The following is a 21,614-nucleotide window of genomic DNA, read 5'->3' as shown; positions in this document are numbered from 1 at the left end:
GTTCAGAACAGTGCCAAAACAGCCTATACTATGTATAACATGGAATAACCTTGAGCTAGCATCAGCAATAGAATTCTATTTTTGTTTTAAGGGAGTTAAATATGATGCTATTGTTTTATTTGTGAAAGGTTTTGGGGGATCTTGGCGCACTGGTTAAACCTGTCACTTGGATTTTTTTATTTATTATGAGGCTCATAATAAATAAAAAAAATTGCTCATAATATGAGCATTTTTTTTTTTTAATCTCTCTGTCATGGTCAAGATTAGCCTGTAGAGGTCTATATAGGCCTAGTTAACCAGGTGACAGTGTGTAAATTCCCCTTCAGAACAAAACACTGCGTAAAGTAGACACCGTTATGGGGTGTACCACAGAGGCCTTATTGTGGAGGAGTGAAAAGGGATCGTGAAGGCTGCCAATTTAACACAATCATCTTTGAGCTGCAGATATGTTTACCTGGAGTGGTGCACAAAAGAGATGCACGGATTTACTGTTGATTGAAGCAAAAAATGGACAGTGTTGGCTTTGTTCTGCCAATTAGCGCAATGCTTCTGCGGTTACTGCAGTGCATCCAGTCCCTTCTTATCAAAAACAGTTAGTTGGGTGGGGGCGTGGGGGGGTTTCCTCTCTATCCCCGAGGGGGTTATGACAGCCCCTATCCCCTAGTCCCGCCCACTCCCTTTTGCCCTATCTCAGGCATTAACATGTACAAAAAACAACACAAGTCACGGAAATCCAAATAATCCCTAAATAGGGATCCACAAACAGTTTTGGGGAAAGAGCAGAGATGCGAGGGTGACCATCTTAATGGGCACACGTTTAGCCAACAATTAAGCGTTGGTGAGCACAAAAAAAGTTCGACTATGGAATCGCCAACATGTGAGTTTTAACAACAACGGAGCAACCTGTGTTTTTGAGAATTGGATCCAAGTTGTTTCGTTTAGGCTGCGAGGTGCAAATGGATTTTTATTCAAAAAGGATGCAGCGTGCAGCATGACACAACAAAGACAACTATGAACAATGGCAGAGAGACACAAGAGGAGTGCACCGGTGTACCGCAGCGTCTCTTTTAAGAACTCGTGGGGCGCCAACAAAAGTGAGGAGCAAGAAGAAAAAAGTGAAGATTTGGAGGCAGCCGGTGGCTCTCTTCCGCTGGAGCCTAGCGGGGCAGAAGAGCGTCATGTCAGTGCGTCAAGCAAAGTTTCCAAAATCTCTGCCACCACAACCACCGAGACCGCAGAGCCAAAGAAAGCCTCCTCCGCCCCTCTCTCCTCCATTTCTCCCTCTATCCGCCAGCTCACCGAGAAATTCAGCTGGAGCAGGAGTGGTAGAAGTGGGGGAGGAGGAGGCTCCGAGAGGACCCACAACGCCTGGCCGGGAGACCTTGCAGCGGTGTCGCGTCGGGGCAGCACACTTCCCCGCGTCAGAGCCTCCAGGAGGAGCAGTTCTCTGTCTCGGCTGTCATTGCACCAGGACGGCGTTGCAACATTCTTCCCGGACAACAAGGCTTTTTTGGACAAAGTGCAAAAGTTTAACTCCAGCACGGACTCTGTGTCTGGGTCGGACTCTGAGAGAAGTAAAAGGCGGACTTGTGCAATAACAACGAACGACAACACTGGTAAGAAAGAATCTTGTTGCGTATCTGATCCCCCCAAAACTTGTATTATCAAGGATGAAGAGGACGTCACGATTCGTGGAACTTGTAAAGCTCACAGAACCTACCTATCTACGCATTGCAATGAATTTATTTCATTGCATTCTGATAAATGGCCCAGTGTGACCAAAATCAGACAACTTTTTGATGAGAGACAAAAGCAAGGGCAGACTTTAAATCAGGCTGGTAAATGTGATTTAGGCCAGCAGAGTAAACCCGAACGTTGCCACCTTTTGGATAAAAGCAGAAAACTTCCCTTCACTTCATCTAATGAAGCCAGAAGTCCATGTTCGTCCGAGGCGAGCTTAGTTGAAGGACAGAGCCCAAACAGCACTGCTGTCAAACAGACACTTTGTGACACTATGGACTTGCATTCCAACATCTACGAGCAGCAGTATGCACTTGGTGAGAAGAAATCAGGTTATTGTAATAGCGTTCATAGTTGTTCTCAGGTTTGCCGTGATCAAAAAAGTAGCTCATCTTCATTCAGATCTCACAGCCCCAGCTCTGAGGCAGAGGCTTACCCTAAAACTCCCACACTGATCGAGGTCACCCCTGACCCCCATGATGACCTTCAGACCTCTGCTACTACTTCTCAGAGCGGTTTGGTCAACCAGGACGCCTCCTTCTGTGCCTCCTTCCTTCAGGAGCCGAGAGTGAGGGAGAGAAGGGTTAGTCAGGGGGTCGGGCTGGCGAGGGATAGTTTACATTCCTCACATAGCTCCTCTGCAGCTCCTGCCTCTCCCCCTTTATTCCCCCTCCGTGCTCCAGCTCCAGATAAAGCCAATACCTCCTCGCCTGTAGCTCCCTCCTCAGCCCCTGCCAGAGTTGTCTCTCTTCGAAGTTCCCGCTGGAGGTTTAGCTCTGGAGATGAAGAGGAGGAGCATATCAGGAGAAAAAGAGGAGGCTGGAGTGGCCCCTCTCATCCTTTTGTTGGCCTCAGTGGAGGAGAGAGGGGCACCACAGAGCGAGGTGACAGTTATTTGTTACGCACTAAAAATGGCCGGTGGAGTGCAAAGGGCTTTGGTCGGTCTTCTGGCAGTGAAGAGGAGAGTCATGGTTCTTTAGGACCATCCAGTAGGGAGGCTGTGCGACGCCGCTCTCTGAGAAAGAAGAAGCGGTTTTGTGGCGGTGCTTTAGCGGCAGGCCGTGATGATTATAACGATCGTGATGCCGAATCCGACGACAGCGACAGCGAGCCCTCTCTGACCATGGAGCATTTGGATAGGCCTCGCCATGCCACAGGAGGAGAGCTACTGCCAAGAGTATCACGGAGCCACTCTGCAAGAGAACCAAATTTTCATAGTAACAGAGCCAGGGTGCAGCAGCAATGGGAGCGCATCTCTTCACCTGCAGTCGCGGCATCTACAGCACTTCCCGGTGTGTCTCGAGTATCAAAGGTCAACATCCCCTCTTTTGGCTCCCGTTATAGCAGCCGATATTCCAGCACTGAGACATTGAAGATGGAAGACCAAGCTAGCTGCACCAACCGTGGAACAAACAAGATTTTGAACACTGGTGGGGACCACACTGCTAGAAATGCCTCTTCTTCTATGCTGAGTAAAACATACTATGGGAATTCTACCATGTACCGTTCCCCTAGCTTTGGGCACGGGGATAATTTTCCTCGTACCCAAGTCCGGACTCGCTCCAAGATTGTGCCCACGGTCACTTCCACTTCCGTGGTCCTTGCGAGAGAAGGTCAATTAACTGAGGCTGTGAGATTACAGCAAACAGCAGGAGGAGATGAGGCAGATGTTAAAAATGGAATATCCAAGTCCAATCCTGATATCACAACAGAAACAATGAGCATGCTAAATTTTCTGAAATCAGACTTATCAGAGCTGAAGGTGCGGAAAAGTAATGAGAAAGAAAAATGCGGATTGGGGCCGCAGAGTCACATTGGGACCTTATTACCCTCTGGTCGTCGCTTATCCCTAAAAGACTTGACAGCAACTCTGCGGCGTGCAAAATCCTTCACGTATTCTGGTAAATCCCCGACAAGCGCACGTTATTACCTGGCAGGTGGTACAACAAAAAGAAGCACCTCAGAGCAACAGTTAGACCTGAGTAGAGACAAGACTGGAGCCAGGGTGTCCCTATCAGACAGGGAAGTAGAAAGCGATGGAGGTGACTTTAGGCTTGGAAGTGGACCAAGGTTGTTGGATTATGGATATGATGATGACGACGACAAGGAAGTGGTGCCCACACCATTGCAAGAAAGGTATGTGCAGGAAGCTAGGCAAGTTATTGAGGATATCTGCCAGATGGGCACCAGAGAAGATGATGATATTGATATGAAACGTGTGAATGATTTTGAAGATGAATGTTTTACAATCACCAAAAAAGATGAAGAGAAGACAAAAGTAATAAGTACTGAAGGTGAGGTAGAAACAAACCAAGGGGCTGAGTTTAAGACCACACCGGGAAAAGATAAACATGAGAGGGAGAGCGAGATTGGGGAGAGGGAGAAGAGAGAGAGGGATGGACAAAGTATGCAGCTGGAGAAGCTAAACAGTAGGGATACAGACTACCAGAAGAAGGTGCAGAGACAGAACAGAGAGACGGCGAGGACGTTACAGAAAGGGGATTCGGAAGAAAGTGTGTGCTATGACCGCTCTGTGGATGAACTTTCAGGCCACGAGTCTAGTTTAACAGATGAAGGGATTGTAACAGAGCCAGAGATTGGCCCCAGTGACCCCTCTGAGAGGGTTTTCTTGGAGTCAGGAGGGGTTAATTTGGGGTCATGCATTGCTCGGGATGTACTAGGGCAGCCTGTCACCATATGGAAACAATCAGCGCTCCATGAAGAGAAAGGGCTTAAGAAGGAAAGAGAGGAAATGATGGAGAACAACACTGGCTGTACGAATCGGCTGAATGAAGTCAGCATACCTCCCTCCTTGCCTCACTCCTCCTGTCTGGAAGACAACTGTGTCGACACTTCCAATGATGCAACCACCCAGAGCAGCGCTGTACTGCAGGCATCGACTGGTACTCCGGGAGGCCTTGAAGCACCTGCGACTCCAAGTGCTGTTCGTCGAAGACGCAAGTTCTCCCCTCCTGGTAACATTAACGCACCCTCAGAGGTTAGTAACAGTACCGCAGACTCAACAACCGCCGCTGATGCGAATGGAGAGTCAACAGTCTATCGCTCCCTAAGTGATCCTATGCCTCAGAGACGCTCTTCTGTGGCAGAGGAAGAACATTTCTCTTCTGTTGACAGCAACCTTTTAGGATCGCTTGCTCTCAAAGGTGGAGGTCCGCCAGAAACCCCTTCTATACCCACCTTGTCAGAATACCAGGGAAGTGTGGCAAGTGACTTGTCTGGATACAGTGATGGCGGACTTTGGGAAGAGGTCGTTGGCGACTACGGTGGCGTGATCAGGAGCATTGTAGCTGAGCCAAGAGCCATGGACAGACTGATGAATGACGATCATGGAAATGGCAAAGCTCCCAAGAAGAAATCATTTAGTGACCCCAGTCGACGTAGTGATACATCTTTGCTTTCCCATAATGACTCTCAGTTTAAAGCTCAGTCCCCCAGCGCTAGACCAATCAATGAGCTGGATCAGTCAGGCGCGATCCCACCTTCTAGCAGCGAGCCAATCCTGAACAAGCATAAAGAAAAGGCGTGGGATGTAGAGGTTCAGCCTAAAGAAGACTTAACCACACAGTTAAATGATTGTCACCATGGAAATAGCAATACTGATATCAAGGAGATTGTCAATCCAACCCACGAGAACATTGTTGTAGATCAAGGTGGACAAAAGAAAGCAGAGGAGACAAGAAGGTTTAATTTTGACCTCAAGCTTGCTGAAGCTTTATCTCCCAGAGCAATTCGACGATCCCCGAGAAAGCGCCCAAACAGATTGGCTCAATTTTTTTCTCATGAAGACCCCTTTGAGCCCCCAGAACTAGATGAGCAAGATGGTCACCGTGATGAATCTGCGCTCACTCCTCCTCTTCCCTCATCCAGACCAAAGACCAGAACTAAACATGTAAGACATGCCAGCGAGCCTGCCACGTTTATACCCATCTCACCACCACCACAGCCTTTCAAGGAAGGGAGCAGTCTCTCACACCAACCTACTGGAGGTTCTACAGCCCTGAGTAAAATCCCAGTAGACAAGCTTCCATCTCTGGAGGATGTGACCCATCTTAGCACCCCTGAAAGAGACACAGACGGTCTAGGGCCTCTCCCTGGGACTCGGGATGGGGCCAGCGAGATCTTCGCCAGTCAAACTACAGGAGCTGTATCACAGAAGGGTTTGGACCATGCTCCGTCTACATCAGCCACCCAGAGGACCAAGCCTAGAGTGGTAAGTTCATATTTATTTAATTGTTGCTGTTGTAGTATACCTTTAACATACACCTTCATATTCCAAAAACATTTTGGAGTTTGAGTTTCTGGCATGCTTTGACAACCTCTCACATAGAAGAGAGGAAATTAAACACAGTTGGGTATTTTGACCACAGAGGAATTACACATCATTTGTCACATAAATGCGTTTGAACAGTCCGTAATGTTATCTGGAACATTTGGTGCTTTCTTACACTTACAGCTTACAAGTGTGCATGTACTTTTGGCAAGTTGTACTGTCGTGAATTACGTGTCATATGGTTTGTGGAAGAGTGCATTTGCAAGACTACCATTACCATTATGGTCTGAGATGTGTTCAACAAACATCAGAGGATGTTTTTGGTTTGATTAAACAAATGTCAGAAAGACGGGCCAAGGCAGTCAAGTGCATGTGTCTGTTCATCTTTATTTGTTCCATCCAGTGTGGATTCTAGCCAGCCAAAGAGAAAGAGAGGACAATACCACTCAGAGAATAGTTTTTTGTATTTCAATGCTAAATGCTTTTATCCTCTGACTCAATGGACATTGAGAGGACTCAATGAGCAGTTCAGTACCACTCGGAGAATAATTTTCTATTTCAATGCTAAATGCTTTTATCATATCTTACAGTGTAAAGATGCAAAAATGAACAGTATTTCCCTTATTATTTAATGCCACAAAGGTGTTGAAAGCAGTTCTTGAATTGGCTTTGCGTAAATTGTGACGGAAGTATCTAAGGAGTGTATATTTAAGTGTCTGGATTTTTACTTTGCATTTGTTGGGGGGTGGAATAGTCAGCACTTGCTGGCTGTTTTCTTTGGTTGCTTTCCTCATCCAATGTTGTTGCCGTAGTGACCGAAGCAGTAGCTGGTGAGTGACCTCGGCCTGCAGGAAATGGATTTAGGAAAATAGGAAGTTGTTGTGGTTACAGAAGTGTTTGATGATGTCCATTACTACTGGCTGGCGGGAGCACATTGTGTGTGTGTGTGTGTGTGAGTTTGCGTGAATGTGCGTGCGTGTGTGTTCAAAGTACCGTGTCCTGCTACTTTGTGTGTCTTCTCCATGTGCATATTTTTAGTCTGGAATATATCAGTGCCTTCTTCCTAACATGTTGTTTTTAGAGCACTGCACTGCTGCTTTTCTGCAGCTTGTGTTTGTGTGCATATGTGTGCGTGCGTAAGGGACTGGATGTAACAATAACTCGAGGAAGTTAGTTATAATGGCTAAAGATATAGTAGAGTACAGACAAAATACAGTTTGTGAAAGAAAAAAGACCATTAAGGGAGAAAAAAAGTTCTTTGTTGATTGTGATGACTTGAGGTATTTTTTCAGTCTCTAGCTGCTTTTTTGCTTGTATTTCCACCTCTTCTAATCTTTTTTTGTTGTTTATTCCTCGGCAAATGGTTTTAGTTCATCTTTTCATTCCAACCTCCTATCCATACCTCATTGGTTATGTTGTAAAGATTCTTCCTTTTCTCCCCCCTCTTTCTGGAACATAGCAGTGAAGTGAGATCATTTGTCTTGGTGTAAGCAAACCAAGCCAAAATATCAGGTAGAGAGCTGGGGACAAGGGGAGGCGTCAAAGGAAAAAAAAAAATCTGGCTAAAAGAATGGAGATTCAAACTGACAGATTGCTGAAGAATGAAACCATGACAGAAGAGAATGAGAGGAGGGGGTGAGGCAATGAAGCGTGATTACACATAATTACACACATCTCTACTGATCCACAGCAACAGGGTCTGGTCAAAAGGAATATCCTAATGACCACTGTGACAGATAGAAGGTTTAGTACAAAATATGGTGTACTTCTAACCTAAAACTAGTTGTCAACTTGTCAGTCCTTCCAGTGGCATTGGAATAAGGACATCGTAGACATCATCATTCATTCCAACCACAGTTTGTAATCTGAAAGCACGTATGACGTGATGCTGGTTGTGGTACTAATGAAGAGTGAGGTCATGAGGAGAAGAAGAAACTGAGGTCCACATCAAGCTCTAAAGCTAGTGTGTTTATTTCTTTGAGTCCAGGATAGACTTTCTGTTTTATCAGACCACCCAGAATGAAGCAAATGCCTCCTCTCTTGGCTGATGTTTTTCTCTCCCTCCACAAGTTTGAGTTTAAGTTGTCACAGTGAAAAGGTTTTACCAACATTGATCAACTTCATTGGTCTGTTTGTTGGATTGCGTATTAGCTGCTATTTTTAGTGAACTCGTTGGTTGGAAGGCACACTCCACTTTCGGCTTTCTATCTCTCTTGTAGATTTGTGTATAAATATTTTCAACTCTTGAGGATGTACAGTAGACGAATACACATTCTTACTTATCATGAAGAATGCGTGTTAAATGGAGAATTGGAGCGATGCCATGTCTTTACAATTGGGCAATGGTATTTCGAAACCAAGTAGGCTACATACCAGGACAGCTACAGCACCCACTTACCGTCTGATGTGCTTTTATTCGATTCCAGCGTCTGGAATCTGATCCAACAGCAATGTTCTAAATCATACAGACAACACAAGTCATTCATGATTTTTCCGTGTCAGGTTTCTACTTATTGTCGGGTGGGATTCTATCATAACTGTTCCATCGGACAGTGAAATTGTTACATGGCACTTACTCGGTTGTTTGAAATGGCAAACTCGAAGGGATGATGGCGACTTTCCCAAGGAGCCAGCAGATGAGAAGATGCACACTGTGCATTTTTTCCCCCCTAAATTTTCCTAAAAAATATTTTCTCAATGATGATGTCATGGCATGTTCCTTTGGGTTGGCAGGATGCAATGATTTCTCTAGATTTTTGACCCTGAGCTTTTCAGTCTGTTCCTAATCAGATCATTCTTTTGTTGGTATATTATTAGCTATATTGCAGCCAACTAGTGAGATAACCTACTTTTATTTTTTACTGAAAAAGCAAGCGTGTATCTTTTTGATGGAGTTGAATCGAAGCCCACTTAGGACCTTACTGATCAAAATACAGATGAACTGTCAGTTGCAATAAATAAAAAATATCAGCGATTCATACAACCTGTCATTTTTTGTAGTTAGGTCCATCATGACTTCTAGTGAGTATTTTTTGAGGTCATGTGACCTGCAAAGCCTACTGCCATGCATTTAAATGTGGTTTCTCAAAGCGAGGCAAAATGTCCGTGGGAGAACGGCCTTTGGTTGGTGACAGTTGGAATATGCATTCATGAACTTTCCCTTCTAAGGACTGCCCCCTTCTAAGAATTTGGACTTTTTACTCAAGCCTTGCCAGCGTAAAGTCAGGGGAGGTTCAGCCCTTTGAACATTTGAATAATATTGGCATGCCCTCATCATGTGTCCGTCCTAGTAGCTTTCCTCTGGCCAGTCTTGCACTAACTGGCTCAGTGTGTGGATCCACCCTGTGTAATTACAGAGCGCTTCGCTATGTGAGGAAAGTCTCTTCTGAAACAGCATTTTCCAGCTCTCCAGCTGCTTTCTCAGCACATACTGTTTTTTTAGCATACACTACATAATAAAAGGTGTGTTTGTGTGAATTATATGCAATCCAATTTTTCATCTATCTATCTATCTAATCTATCTAATCTATCTAATCTATCTAATCTATCTAATCTATCTAATCTATCTAATCTATCTAATCTATCTAATCTATCTATCTTATATTTATGTAATATTTAATATTTTTGGGGGGTTTATACTGACATAGCTTTAAATGAACCCCCCTTACCAGACACAATGTTGTTGATTCTGTGCTTTTGCTGAATTCATATGCAGGATTAATGATAATATTATGTAAACGTATTTTGTTGACTACGTCATTCATTCATTAGTCCAACTGTAGCATCATTGTAGGGTGGTTAACATCATGCATCCACTCACACACACACTCGCACTCTGTGGGTTGACTGCACCCTTCTGTCCATTTCTTGTCTTTTGTCATCCAGTTCAAATATGACTAGAAATAAATATGCCGTCCTCCTTCCCTAATTCTTTCCTCCGACTCCCCCTGTCACCCGCTTGTCCTCACTTCTATGGCATCAGTGCGCCACTTTGGATCATGCTCAAGCTGCCAGTTGAGAAATATAGTACGTGAAAATGGGAACGGGAGACGCTGGAAGTCTCGCAGTGCCGTACAGGAATGGCTGCTGGGATCGCGGATCAAAGCGCAGGGAGAGGAGGAAAGTGAATGGAGAGCAGCAAAGCTTAAAGCAGCATCCCAGGCAGGTGGTGTGTTTGTATGTGTGCGTGTGTGTGCGAGATACAGCGTGGAGACGTCAAAGTTCCGATTCACGTGAGATTATCCTGTTAGTGTCGTCTTGGCGCAGTCCTTGTAAAACTTGGAGTCATTTCATTCATTTTACGTCTCCAGTGGGCTTTGCGGAGGTTTCATCTTTCTGACTGTTACTTACTTGGATAAAAGATTTGATCCCAGGATGAGTCTTCATTGAAGTGTGAGTCAGCTTGAAGGAATGCTGACCTTAACTTCACAGAGAGAAAAAATTGTCTGAGGTTACGTGTGTGGGTGTGATTGAAAGGGTGAGAAACTGTGGTTAACAATTTTTGTTTTAACATTCATTTAAGTGATTTACATATTGCCTTATTTTCCTCTTGAACTTTTTCTGTTCTTCCTGATGCATATTTTTGTGAAACAAAAGTGACATGTTTTTGACTTGATTTAATGATGGTGTCTGCATATTGTCTGTAGATTTCCCCAGGAAAAAATAGTTTGATGGTCCCAAAGAAAGCTCCCATCACCCAATGTCAGCTGCGGGGTGATGTGGGAGGGCTTGTGTGTTATCGAGTCAGTCTTTGCTCAAACAATGTAGTCCTTCTTCACTCTTCAATGGCCTTCTTATTTTCAACAAGGCCTCCACCTTTTTTCCCTCGATGAAAATCTGATTTACCAGCTGGCGTTTGCATTGTGTGGTTTTCAACTGTTATTGTCCAAGGAGCGGGGAAATTATTCAGGTTTTTGTGTTATGTTCCTAAGGAGATGCCATTCAACTGAATGTCAATGTCAAATGTTGCTAAGCGATCCAGTCAGATTAAAAGCAGCAGAATCAAAACATGCCTGTGGTAAGATTGAAGTTCAAACCCGAGGCTGAAGAACCTCAAGAGAAGTAAAAGCAAATATCCTTCCAATTGTTTTCTTTTCCAATTGTAAAATGAATCTCAAACAAGTTTGTTTCATAGTTTTTATCGGGCTATTTTGGACCACAACTTTGGTGAAATTAGGCCCAAATTATGTGTGACATCACTCAAGACTTGAACAAATGTCAAAAGACTTTTGCTTATCTCTTGAGACGTTAGCTCACTAAGCAGCCCAAGAATGAACTTTGGATGTTTATTTTTTTTTTCTTTTAATGTTTGCTTTTTAGGATAGTAAGTTATTCTTGGGTTGGGTTAACCTTAGCTAATGCTAATATTACTTTCATAAGTATTGCTTGAGCAATATAGCGTTACTAGGGTGTCATTTTTTTCATCGAGGTCCTTAGTTTTCCCAATCAAGGGCCAGGATTGATTGAAAACGTGTTTTTGTCATTGCGTGCTTGCTTTAAATCTAACTTGTTTTTAATCCTTATAGCTGTTTGTCACTGTTGTTTTTCCAATGACCCAAAGTAGTATTGATTCAATATTGCTCTGAACGTAATACTTGGTTGTTTTTGGATATGTACGACATGCCAGATTGGCTATAGCTCCTAAAAATGAGCGCAGAAGTAGAAAACTGCACAGATTCTGCCTTTTAAGGAGCCATTTCTCCTCCTATCCCTCGCAAGAGCCATAATTGTCTTCATCGAGAGGGTAGGGCAGGAAGTGGTTTAGGGGAGGCACACACACACACATACACACATGCATAGAGTGAAAATAGTTGCCTATTTTTCTTAAGAAAAAGGGTGAGGCTTATTTTTAGACACCAAACATGCCACCACTTTAATGTGTTAGTTTGGTCACCCGTGACAACCGCGGTTGTGTGCACGTGCAAGTGCATGTGTGTGTATGTGGCTGTCGGAATGTGATGACATCACAGCATCTAGTGTTTCTGTTTGAGCAAGGCGAGGGAGAGGATGTTAAGGACAACAAAATAAATTGGCATTCTTTCCAGAACTGTTCACTCCATTAGCGTGTCTGTGAGCTCATCGCCTACCTTACATCACTTAACTTTTGTCTCTCAACATGTCTGGCTTTCTGTCTTCATGTCCTATTTTCCTTCTGACCCCATCTGCTCTTTTTGTCTTTCTTTGTCCCCCCACCTCTCTCTATTTTTATCCTTCCCCGAGCCCACATCTGGATTTCATTGAAAGAGTGAACAGCCCTCCAGCGATAAAAGACTCCCTGGACCGCGTGTACGCACGCATGTGTGTGTCTGGGTCCTTGCGTGTGCTTGGCAAAGCATGGTCAGACCTTAATACAATCAGCCCCCGTAGCAAAAGATTGTGAGCAAACTATCTAAGCATTTAGCCAGGTAATCATGGCTGCTCATAACAATAAAATGCCTTGTTGGGGCACATCTTATTACAGGTTTGATGATGTAATGGCATGCAGATTCTTAGCTCATGGTAAATTGTCGAAGAAGTTGAAAACAGGCACTTTCTTGACTTTTCCCTGGACGTCTGTGTAAGTCACAGATGTGGGATGAAATGTGTTGAAGTCCGTTAAGGAATCTGCCAGCTTCCGGCATAATATCAGAGCTGTCTTGTTGACGTAACCATGAATTGAAATAGCTTCTAAGGTCAGCCAGACAATTCTGCACAATTTGGACATGGCGGTGTCCTTTGGCTGGTTCTGTCTGAAAAGCACAAGCGAATAAATCCCAGTTGGAGTGTGAAAGCAGCTACCGAGGAAGCGCATGAGCTGCGGGTCAGCGTGAGAGAAGGTCAACATGGGAAAGCCAAGCACAATACATTAATCAGGCTTAAGGCTCAACTGGAGCGGACAATACTCTATCTTTGTCTTTCGTTGGTGTTGCATGAGGCAACCACCTGTGTGCTTTTAGGAACCGGCGGTGGGGGACTCGAGTCATGTGACTTGACTCAAGTCAGATTTGATTCAGCAATTTTTGGACTTGTGACATGCTTAGCTTAAAACGTATGAAAGACTGGACTTGACTTTGACCTGCAACTCACGAGACTCGACTTGACTGAGATTCAAAACACATCCTGGCAAATCTCGATTTGCCTTTTTTATTTTTGAAAGAACATTATTTTTCTGTCTCTGGCGGAAACAACAACACGGAGTCTGCCTGTCTGCTCTCTTCTCACTTTCTCCCAACAAAGAGGACAATTGTCATGTGCTTCACTATAGACTGTCTGAGCGATTCGAATGAGTGATGGAAGTTAAGTAAAGGACCAAAGAGGAATGCACATTTTGTTGATTGTCTAAAATTTTATAAGACTATACGACTTGTCTTGCCCCAAGTGATGAATTCACTGAAATCTAGTGCAGACTTGGCTTACTTAATTTTTGTTCTACCACACTTTGAAATTTGTTTTAAACATAAAGGTTAAGACTTTAGAGTTGCTTCTGACTTTTTGTCTGCATTTGTTTGTGCGTGTTTGTGTGTGCGTGCGTGCGTGTGTGTGTGTTACACAAGCTCTATTAATAGGAAGAGGAATAGAAGTGGCCTGGGAATGTTGCCTTCTCCAGAAAAACAAACTTGTCCTTCCATGTGGATGTGGCAGGGTAATGAAAATGACAAGATAAGGGATCGGGGGATGTTTTTTGTACCGGGAGATGCTGTTACTGATCTGGACGGCCACGCCTCTTTCCCAAAAGCAGGCAAGACCAGGTACAGTGTGGCGTCCTCAGTTTTTAGTACAGTGATCTGTCAATTTAGCTGGCCCGAATGTTGTCCTCAAGGAGAACACATGAAACACAATTACAATTAAATGTTAAGCAAGTGAACCTTTTAATAGATACGGAAAAAAAGAAGTAATTCTTTATTACTATTTTTCTGGCTGTGTGTGTGTGCCAGTGGATGTGGAATCCTGCATTCCAGTTATTTGGTTGTAAGCCAGAACATTCTGGAAGCACACAACAGCCAAAAGGAAGAGAATTATGGGAAATGAAGAGGAAAAGATTTTTGGATGATTACATCCATTCAGAGGCGTTATGATTCTTTTGAACAAGTCAACGTCCCAAAAAAGATTATCCATAATCTTCACCTCTCATCAACTCTTTTCATCCTTGCCAATATTTACTAGACCTTTTTTTAATGTCTTGCAGCCCAAAATATTCATCATTATATTGGGTGGAGTGTAAAATTTCTGGGGCCTAAAAATAGCTTCCTCAATAATGAGTTTTCCGGTAATTCAGGAGTATTATCGAAAGCGCTAAATTGGTTTCATGAAGTAAGAGACTTTGGTAGGAGTTTAGTGAGCGTGCATTCTCGGATCTAATCACTCCCTCTTTAAGCAACACTGGGACTGAGCCCACAGCCACACGCGCATCCACACATAACGCACACACATGCAGTACTGCCATATAAGGAGAGAGTGAGTGCATGGTTTAAACAAAGGGGGGGTCTCCTCTCATACTTTTATCCACTTATTTTGCTCTCCTAAAGTTCTTTGGCATCTCTTTCTTCTTTAGTCATTTTCCATTTGAGTCAACTGTCTTATTATGCTGTTCTAACCCCCCAAAAAAACCCACTTTCTAATCACTTGTAAGGCCAAACGGTCAGTATGGAGTACGCACCGCCTCTTTTTGGAGAAATATCCCAGCACAAAGGTTTTTTTTCATCCCTGGCGTTGCTAAGGGGTACACTTTAACTAAACGTCCTTTTGCTGCCCTGTTTAAATACAACGTATTAGGTCACACTGCTCACATAGCTATATTATAAATAAAACCGCTTTAATCTAAACTAAAAGCACAGTGGAGCTTTTTCTCATTTCCTCATGATTTGGCTAGTATCTCGTGATAGGTTGTGTGTTTTATTTCCAAATGTTTTTGCACAGCAACCTTAACGACACCACATATTTTGACTTTTTTTTTTTTTAAAAAAGTTATCAGTGGTTTTGGCTTGCTTTTTATTAACCGCCGTGTTGTGCACCGTTGCAGCTGATGTCAGTGTTTGGCAACATGAGCTTCTTGTGGGAAACCAACAATACTGAACAAGGGGTGGAAAGGTTCCTATAAATTTCTTGAAACTTTCCAGAAACCTTCCACAGGAAAATGATTAAAATAATCAGTTGGAAACATTCCATAAGGATGAATGATTATTAAATAAATGGACTTGGACTTTTTATACATATAGTTATTTTAATTTTGCTACACTCATGTATTGCTAAGCCAATATTGAAGTGTAAGTTCACCCTTACTCCAATACTTCGAATAAATAAACCCCAGTTGACAAAATTATACTGCACAATGTTGCAATGCAAATCTGACATTCTACAATTTTCCATTTATTCATATTAATTACTCAATATGACCCCAATACATTTTTTTGACCTGAAAAGTGTCCAACGTCGAGAGTTGCTGCTGTTCTGTAACCCTCTTAATTAACAGTTGAATTATAGTTGTGTTTATTCCAAAATGACTTAGCGGCTCTCACATTTATTTAGTTTGATATGTCTAAATGGCAAATATTTGGCTCGATGGTGTATTGTGTTTACGACCAGTCACAAAGTCCGCTGTGACACTGTGAGTGGATATTTTGACAGTGCACTTGTTAATGTTTGTAGGATGAAGAAAAGCACCCCCCGTGGCGCCCTCGCTGTGTGTGTGCAAGTATATGTCGTGGAATGTGAGTGTCTCATGTGAGCAGTTATAAATGGATCCTCGGAGGATCCGGGATCAGTGCGAGAGAGAATGCGTGTGTGCGTGCTTGTATTCTTGGGAGGTAATGAAAAAGTAAAGTGAGGTCCTCCTCTGTTTGCTTCATCAGTGTTTGCATTGCACAATGCTCACAAATGCTCATTTTGAAAGACAAGTGTTGACTTTAGAATGTGTTCCTATCAAGTTTATCTTTTCAGATGTTAAGAAAGTACAAGGGAACTATTGTTTTATAATGGGACCGACATTTCACACTTTGCTACTTACTGTTGTTCAGTTTGTGTTTTTCTGGCTAAACGTGTTCATATGGATTGACGATTGACTGTAGTAATGGCTTCACTTCTGTATAGTAGTGGTAGACTCCAACTGAGGTAAGAATTTGGGTTAGATACAGGAACAGAGCTCCTCCTTTGTTTTCATGTAGCAATGATAGATGTTTCTGAGAAAAAAATAAAAAAAAATAGCGCAATTAAGATACAGTAATGCCATCAAACGTGAGCAAGGAGCACTTGCAGCTCTTAGTTGAACAGGACAGTCAAACCTAAAAAAGCAAAATGAGACCAGTCGCAGTAAGCCCGCCAATTCACCCAGAGCTCACGTGTAGACTGATGGACTCCATCTCTTGTTGCCGCTCACTAGGCCAGCCCCATGATACCACACATCTAACACAGTGGGATGGGCATAATTCATATTCAGTAAATTGGATCTAAAAGCAACTGAGGCAAATATGAGGGCAGCACTTTGTTCTCGGCTGCAATCACTGATCAATCAATCATGATTGATTGATTGATTGATTTTGAAGTGACTTAGTTATTGCGTAGTGTACAGGGGTTAAAAATATCAGTTATTTAAACACTGTCTAAAATTGCTATACAGAGTATAATATTATCATCACAAGGTCACATACATCTCGATATATACTGTAGTACAACCAATTTACCAGTTGCTACAATAAGTAGTCTGTGCAAAAAATCTACTTCTTAGCATCATTCTGCACCCAAAATAATACCCCTACGTCCTATCTTGGTCACATGTGTCTTAAAATTGGAACCCATTGATCAGTCATCCATTTGGATTTCTATTTTGTAACTTGTTATTGGATATTCATGACACAACTCCATTTGAATGAAGTTGAACGATATAACACTGCTCTCTAAATGTCATCACGTCTCTCTCTCTCTCTCTCTCTCTCTCTCTCTCTCTCTTCTCTCTTTCTCTCTCTTTCTCTCTCTTTCTCTCTCTTTCTCTCTCTTTCTCTCTCTTTCTCTCTCTTTCTCTCTCTTTCTCTCTCTTTCTCTCTCTTTCTCTCTCTTTCTCTCTCTTTCTCTCTCTTTCTCTCTCTTTCTCTCTTTCTCTCTCTTTCTCTCTCTTTCTCTCTCTCTCTCTCTTTTTTTTTCTCCATTCACATGTTTCCATGGCAACCAGTGTTACATAGTATCTATCTGACCAATAACAGAACTTGGACTCACTGTCTAGCTACTTCTTCTCTTTTCTGCTCAACTGTCCCCATCTCTTTTCACATCTTCCGGCTTCCAAAAGATGTCTTTTGGACCTGAGATTCAGAGAGTGCTGTCTTGACATCTCCGCCCTAGTTCATCCCAAAAGTGCGTGATGTGGTTGAGGTCTAAGCAAGTCAAGTTCTTCCACATCACGTTCATCCAAGCATTCCTTCATGGGCTTTGATTTGTGCACATGGGTGCAGTCATGCACCTTTTGGGAATTTGGAAGCACAGAATTGTCCTGAAGTCATGGCATGAGTCTGAATTAAGGAGAATTAATTCATCTCAATGCTTTTGTCCTGTTAATGGTAATATCTCTGCAACCAACCAGTTGTTAAGCTTCACACTGTGTAACCGTAAGTGAATGATTTTCTCAAAGTAGATGTATTCAAAGAATGCCGTGAATGAGGCATAGGCCATGGCTGCCTGCCGGGAATGTTATCGCAGCATAAACCTTAATCGCAGCAACCCCAAGATTCCGGTAAATTAAAAAAGTAACTACCCTATATTTTCACGAGTGTGCTTAGCCAAAGGACAATACTATGTTTATTGTTGGAAACCTCTACACACATGCACACATACGAAGATGTATGGATTTAAGGCTTTAGGAGGGGTCAGGAATGTAAAGCGCACAAAGAGAAAAAAGAGGAAAAAAGGGTTGCCAACTAAGGGTAAGAGAGAAATAAAGTACAAAGTAAAAAGGTTATAGTTGTCACTATAGTTCCAACTTCCCACCAAAGTGTAATATCATACAAAGTACAAAACATGATGTATAATGCACGTATAGTTGTGGATTGCTTCATACTGACATTTTTATAGATTGTGCCATTTTTATTTATTGTGACTGGTGATTGTACATCACATTTGAGAAGTCAAAGCTCTCTACCTTACAACTCCTCAAAGTTGCATTATTTCTTAAGGAAGGAAAAGCTTAGAAAGGAAATTGTTTCAATCTTTTTTTTGGCGGCATGCTAGTAATTTGAGAAATTCATGGAGATGGACATACAGAGAGAAAAGGAGGAAGAATTAGAAAGGAAATACTGGGTGGGAGAGACAGTGACCCAGAGGAGGTATTTCCGGAGTGGTATTGGGGTTAGAGACTTCATCTGTGATGACTATCTCTAGAGCCCAGTGCATTGTGGGATTCATTGCTGGGCAGGAAGTGATGGGATTTCAGATTACATGCTGGCAGTAGGACTTCATTTGGAAGAATGGATGAAAGGCTCCTCGTGGTGTGTCCCTTGAATTATGCATGGGGGACTGTGAACGATGCACTGTTGCTTACAGATTTAAAATAGTTTTTGCATTGGCAATGTAGTGGAACATGCTGTGACTTAGTGGTGGGAAAATGAAGCTTCAAATTTGCTTTACGAGCCAGTTGTATTTTTTTACTTTTCTCTGGAAACAACTATAACCGCAGCTCAGATGGGGACCTTCTTTGCCTCTTCTTGTTTTTAATTGTCCTTCTTTGTCTCTTCTTGTTTTAATTACATGATCTTTCCCGATTGACCCCAGTCCTGACCAACATCTGGTTGCACAACTTAGTGGTACTACACTGAAGTCACACAAGTCAAAATTCAAACTTGTATGCAACATCCTGTAAAAACACAGAAACGTTCGTTCACAGTTTCAAACAAGCTGTTTGTTGCACTTCAGCCAACATTGTTTGATGTCACATTTTAAATCACTTGTACAATCAGACATTATTTTCTCAGAGACTATTTAGCAGATGGCGACCAGTCCTTAGCGTACCCCGCCTCTCGCTCAAATTCATCTGCGATAGACTGGCCAAAGTACTTCTTCTTTGCTCCATATGAAATATATATGAAACTGCCTGCAGTTTTCTTTGTGCATAGTGCCATGTATCTTACTAGTAGGTCACGTTCAAGACGCTTCTTCTTCAGCTAACCATTGTGTGTCCTCTTGTGTAGATTACAATATGTGTGCCAGTGCAGAGTCCAAACCTATCAAAGACAAAGGCTCTTTTCACTGCACATGTACGTATCTCTTGCCTGTACACACACCAGCCAGCCTTGGGTGCATGAGCCTATCTGGTTACCTGTCTGTTCTCAATCTCACTTGTTGTGATACAGTTTCATTAACAACCACAGCTTTGTTGTTTATTTCCAGTTTATTTCTAAAGGCCACACTGTTGCGTTAGACAAACAGCTCTAATTCAGCACCTAAATTAAGGAATCAATATTGAATGTTTTGATTGCAACTTGACCCTGATACAAGGATGGAGACATATAAACGATGTGCATAACGTAAGCCTTTTCTTTTTATAACTGCTGCCCCCTTGTGGACATTACCATAATGTAGTATAAATTCACAAGATGGTTTAAAACTTTGAGAAACCTAACAAACAAGAAGATGGGGTCACTGTTTGACATCTATTTTGAAGATTAAGAGGATTTAATGAAAAAGATATTTGACTGTTCTAGTCAGACCGCCCAGGTTGTTAGTTGTGGCATTAACTGTCATCATCATTTCACCGTAGCAGTGACACACACACACATATGCAACACTTGCACGCCTCAAGTCACATTGCTTAGCAATTTTTGTAATGGTTCATTTAATGTCTTTTTCCATATGTGTGCGTGCGTGCGTGCGTGTGTGTGTGAGTGTGTGTGTATCTTTGTGAAATATTAGCCTCTGCAGCAGGTAATGCATGACTGCCGAAATAGAGCAAAACAAAGTTCTCATCACATACCTGGGAAGATGTTGTGTGCTAGCGTGCGTGAGTTGTTTTATATATTTGGGCAGGCACGTACAAACACACACACGCACACACACACACACACACACAACCTTTGTCTGGACACACAGTACTGTCTATTTCTGGAACCGCTTTTAACTCATGTCCTGCCCTGGTACAAAAAAAACTGTCACCCTTTAAAGCTGTGTGTATGTGCTGACAGGTGTCATTAACCCACCTCCATGTTCATCTCCTTTGATTCAATCATGACTAATATAGGATGGCAGAGGTGGTATATTGTTGGCAATGATGCACAGCAAATAGGCTGTGGTTAAGCAACATTTCGCCGATTAAGCCAGCGTGTGGGTGGGCCAACGTGTTAAATTATTTAAAAATATTGCTATAGAGCGCGGAGGAAATTCATATTCAGAAGATTGTAAAGTCAGCCCACATGAGCTATCACACATATGCTACCTGGTATGCTATTTCCTGTGTATTTCTAAATCGACAGTACAAAAAGTCTAAATTAATATCATACTAAAGCCACATTTTGAGATTTTTGTAAGAATTTTGTAAGAATATCAAAATATAGGAATATTATTTTAAATCATTATGGAATGGTTTTTAGCTAGAAGGTGTAGATTCTACACTGTAGAACATGAGCTATGCCAATATGCACAAAGTACTTTTTTGGAGTCAAAATGTTAAATGAATTGAAAATAGCAAGTATTTACAGTCTTGTGTGAGTTCAGCACACACACACACAACACGCACCCTCACACAAAAATCACAAAATATACAAATTCACTCAGACAGGGCATAAATAAACGGGGGCCAAAAATCTGACCACTAACTTGACCACTTGTATTTTCTCATCCCTACCCAGCGACCACATATGCTGCAAAAACAGGAAATGCGGAGGATGTGAGTGCCGTTGTCATGGGTACATGTTATTGATCCTAGTGTCGGTAAAGGGTGATATTCTTCTGCAATGATCATATTTCCCATAGTAAATAACATTGAATGAAAAAAACCTTGCTGTTGCCATAACAAATCACTCCTGAGTTCTGAATAAAATTTGATGTTTGAGCTTCAAAACCATCTTTTTTTTTTTAATGGCAACAAGGATTAAAGGCCAATTTCCTGCCATAAGCTTGACCTTTAATTGTCCTTTCCTGCCACTGCTGTATGATCTCTGCTGGAAACAAGAGCCCCAATGCCCCCCTAAGCGACTTTGTTTTATTTACTGACGCCTCTAAGGACAAAAAACATTTCACGGTTTTCTAAATGAGACTTATTTTCAGGGCTGCATTTTTAATTGTAATGTCGGTAATTGTCGCCATGACTCTAACTATAAGTTTTCAAATAATAAATAGCCTTTAAACATTTGTGGGAATACAGTAATCCCTCGTTTATCGTGGATAATTGGTTCCAAAAACCATCCGCGATAAGTGAAATCCGTGAAGTACGGTCACCAACAAGAATTACTGGGCAGGCTAACGAGTGAGCGGAAATGTGATTTGCGATTGTGCTAGCACGCAAAAACGGACTTCTAAAGGAATGTAAATGAACATTTCGAGCAATACTACATTGTCCTAAAGGTGAGACACGATTTAGAAGTTTTATTTTGACTTTTAAATGTTTTTTTAATTTGGAAAAAAAATCTGCAAT

General features: G+C 42.3%; 1 protein-coding gene and 1 long non-coding RNA gene across 2 annotated transcripts in view; one reads left to right on the top strand and one right to left on the bottom strand.

The window, feature by feature from the left end:
* Positions 1-6: 6 nt before the first annotated feature.
* On the bottom strand, positions 7-2,507 carry LOC133155111 (uncharacterized). Its single transcript, XR_009714577.1, has 3 exons — positions 2,370-2,507; positions 1,300-2,293; positions 7-1,157 (listed from the first exon to the last, which is right to left on the bottom strand). It is a non-coding gene; the product is annotated as an uncharacterized LOC133155111 (long non-coding RNA).
* The window catches only part of LOC133155109 (rho guanine nucleotide exchange factor 17-like), a 41,518-nt gene continuing 20,922 nt past the window's right edge, over positions 1,019-21,614 (top strand). Inside the window, exon 1 of the mRNA XM_061280128.1 lies at positions 1,019-5,971. Coding sequence (XP_061136112.1) covers positions 1,019-5,971 — 4,953 coding nt within the window. The remainder of the gene's footprint in view (positions 5,972-21,614) is intronic.

This window comes from Syngnathus typhle, linkage group LG6 (genome assembly GCF_033458585.1).
Source record: "Syngnathus typhle isolate RoL2023-S1 ecotype Sweden linkage group LG6, RoL_Styp_1.0, whole genome shotgun sequence".
In the NCBI taxonomy this organism is placed as follows: domain Eukaryota; kingdom Metazoa; phylum Chordata; class Actinopteri; order Syngnathiformes; family Syngnathidae; genus Syngnathus; species Syngnathus typhle.
Note: the sequence above shows the minus strand (reverse complement) of the source record. Positions and strands in the feature narration are given on the sequence as shown.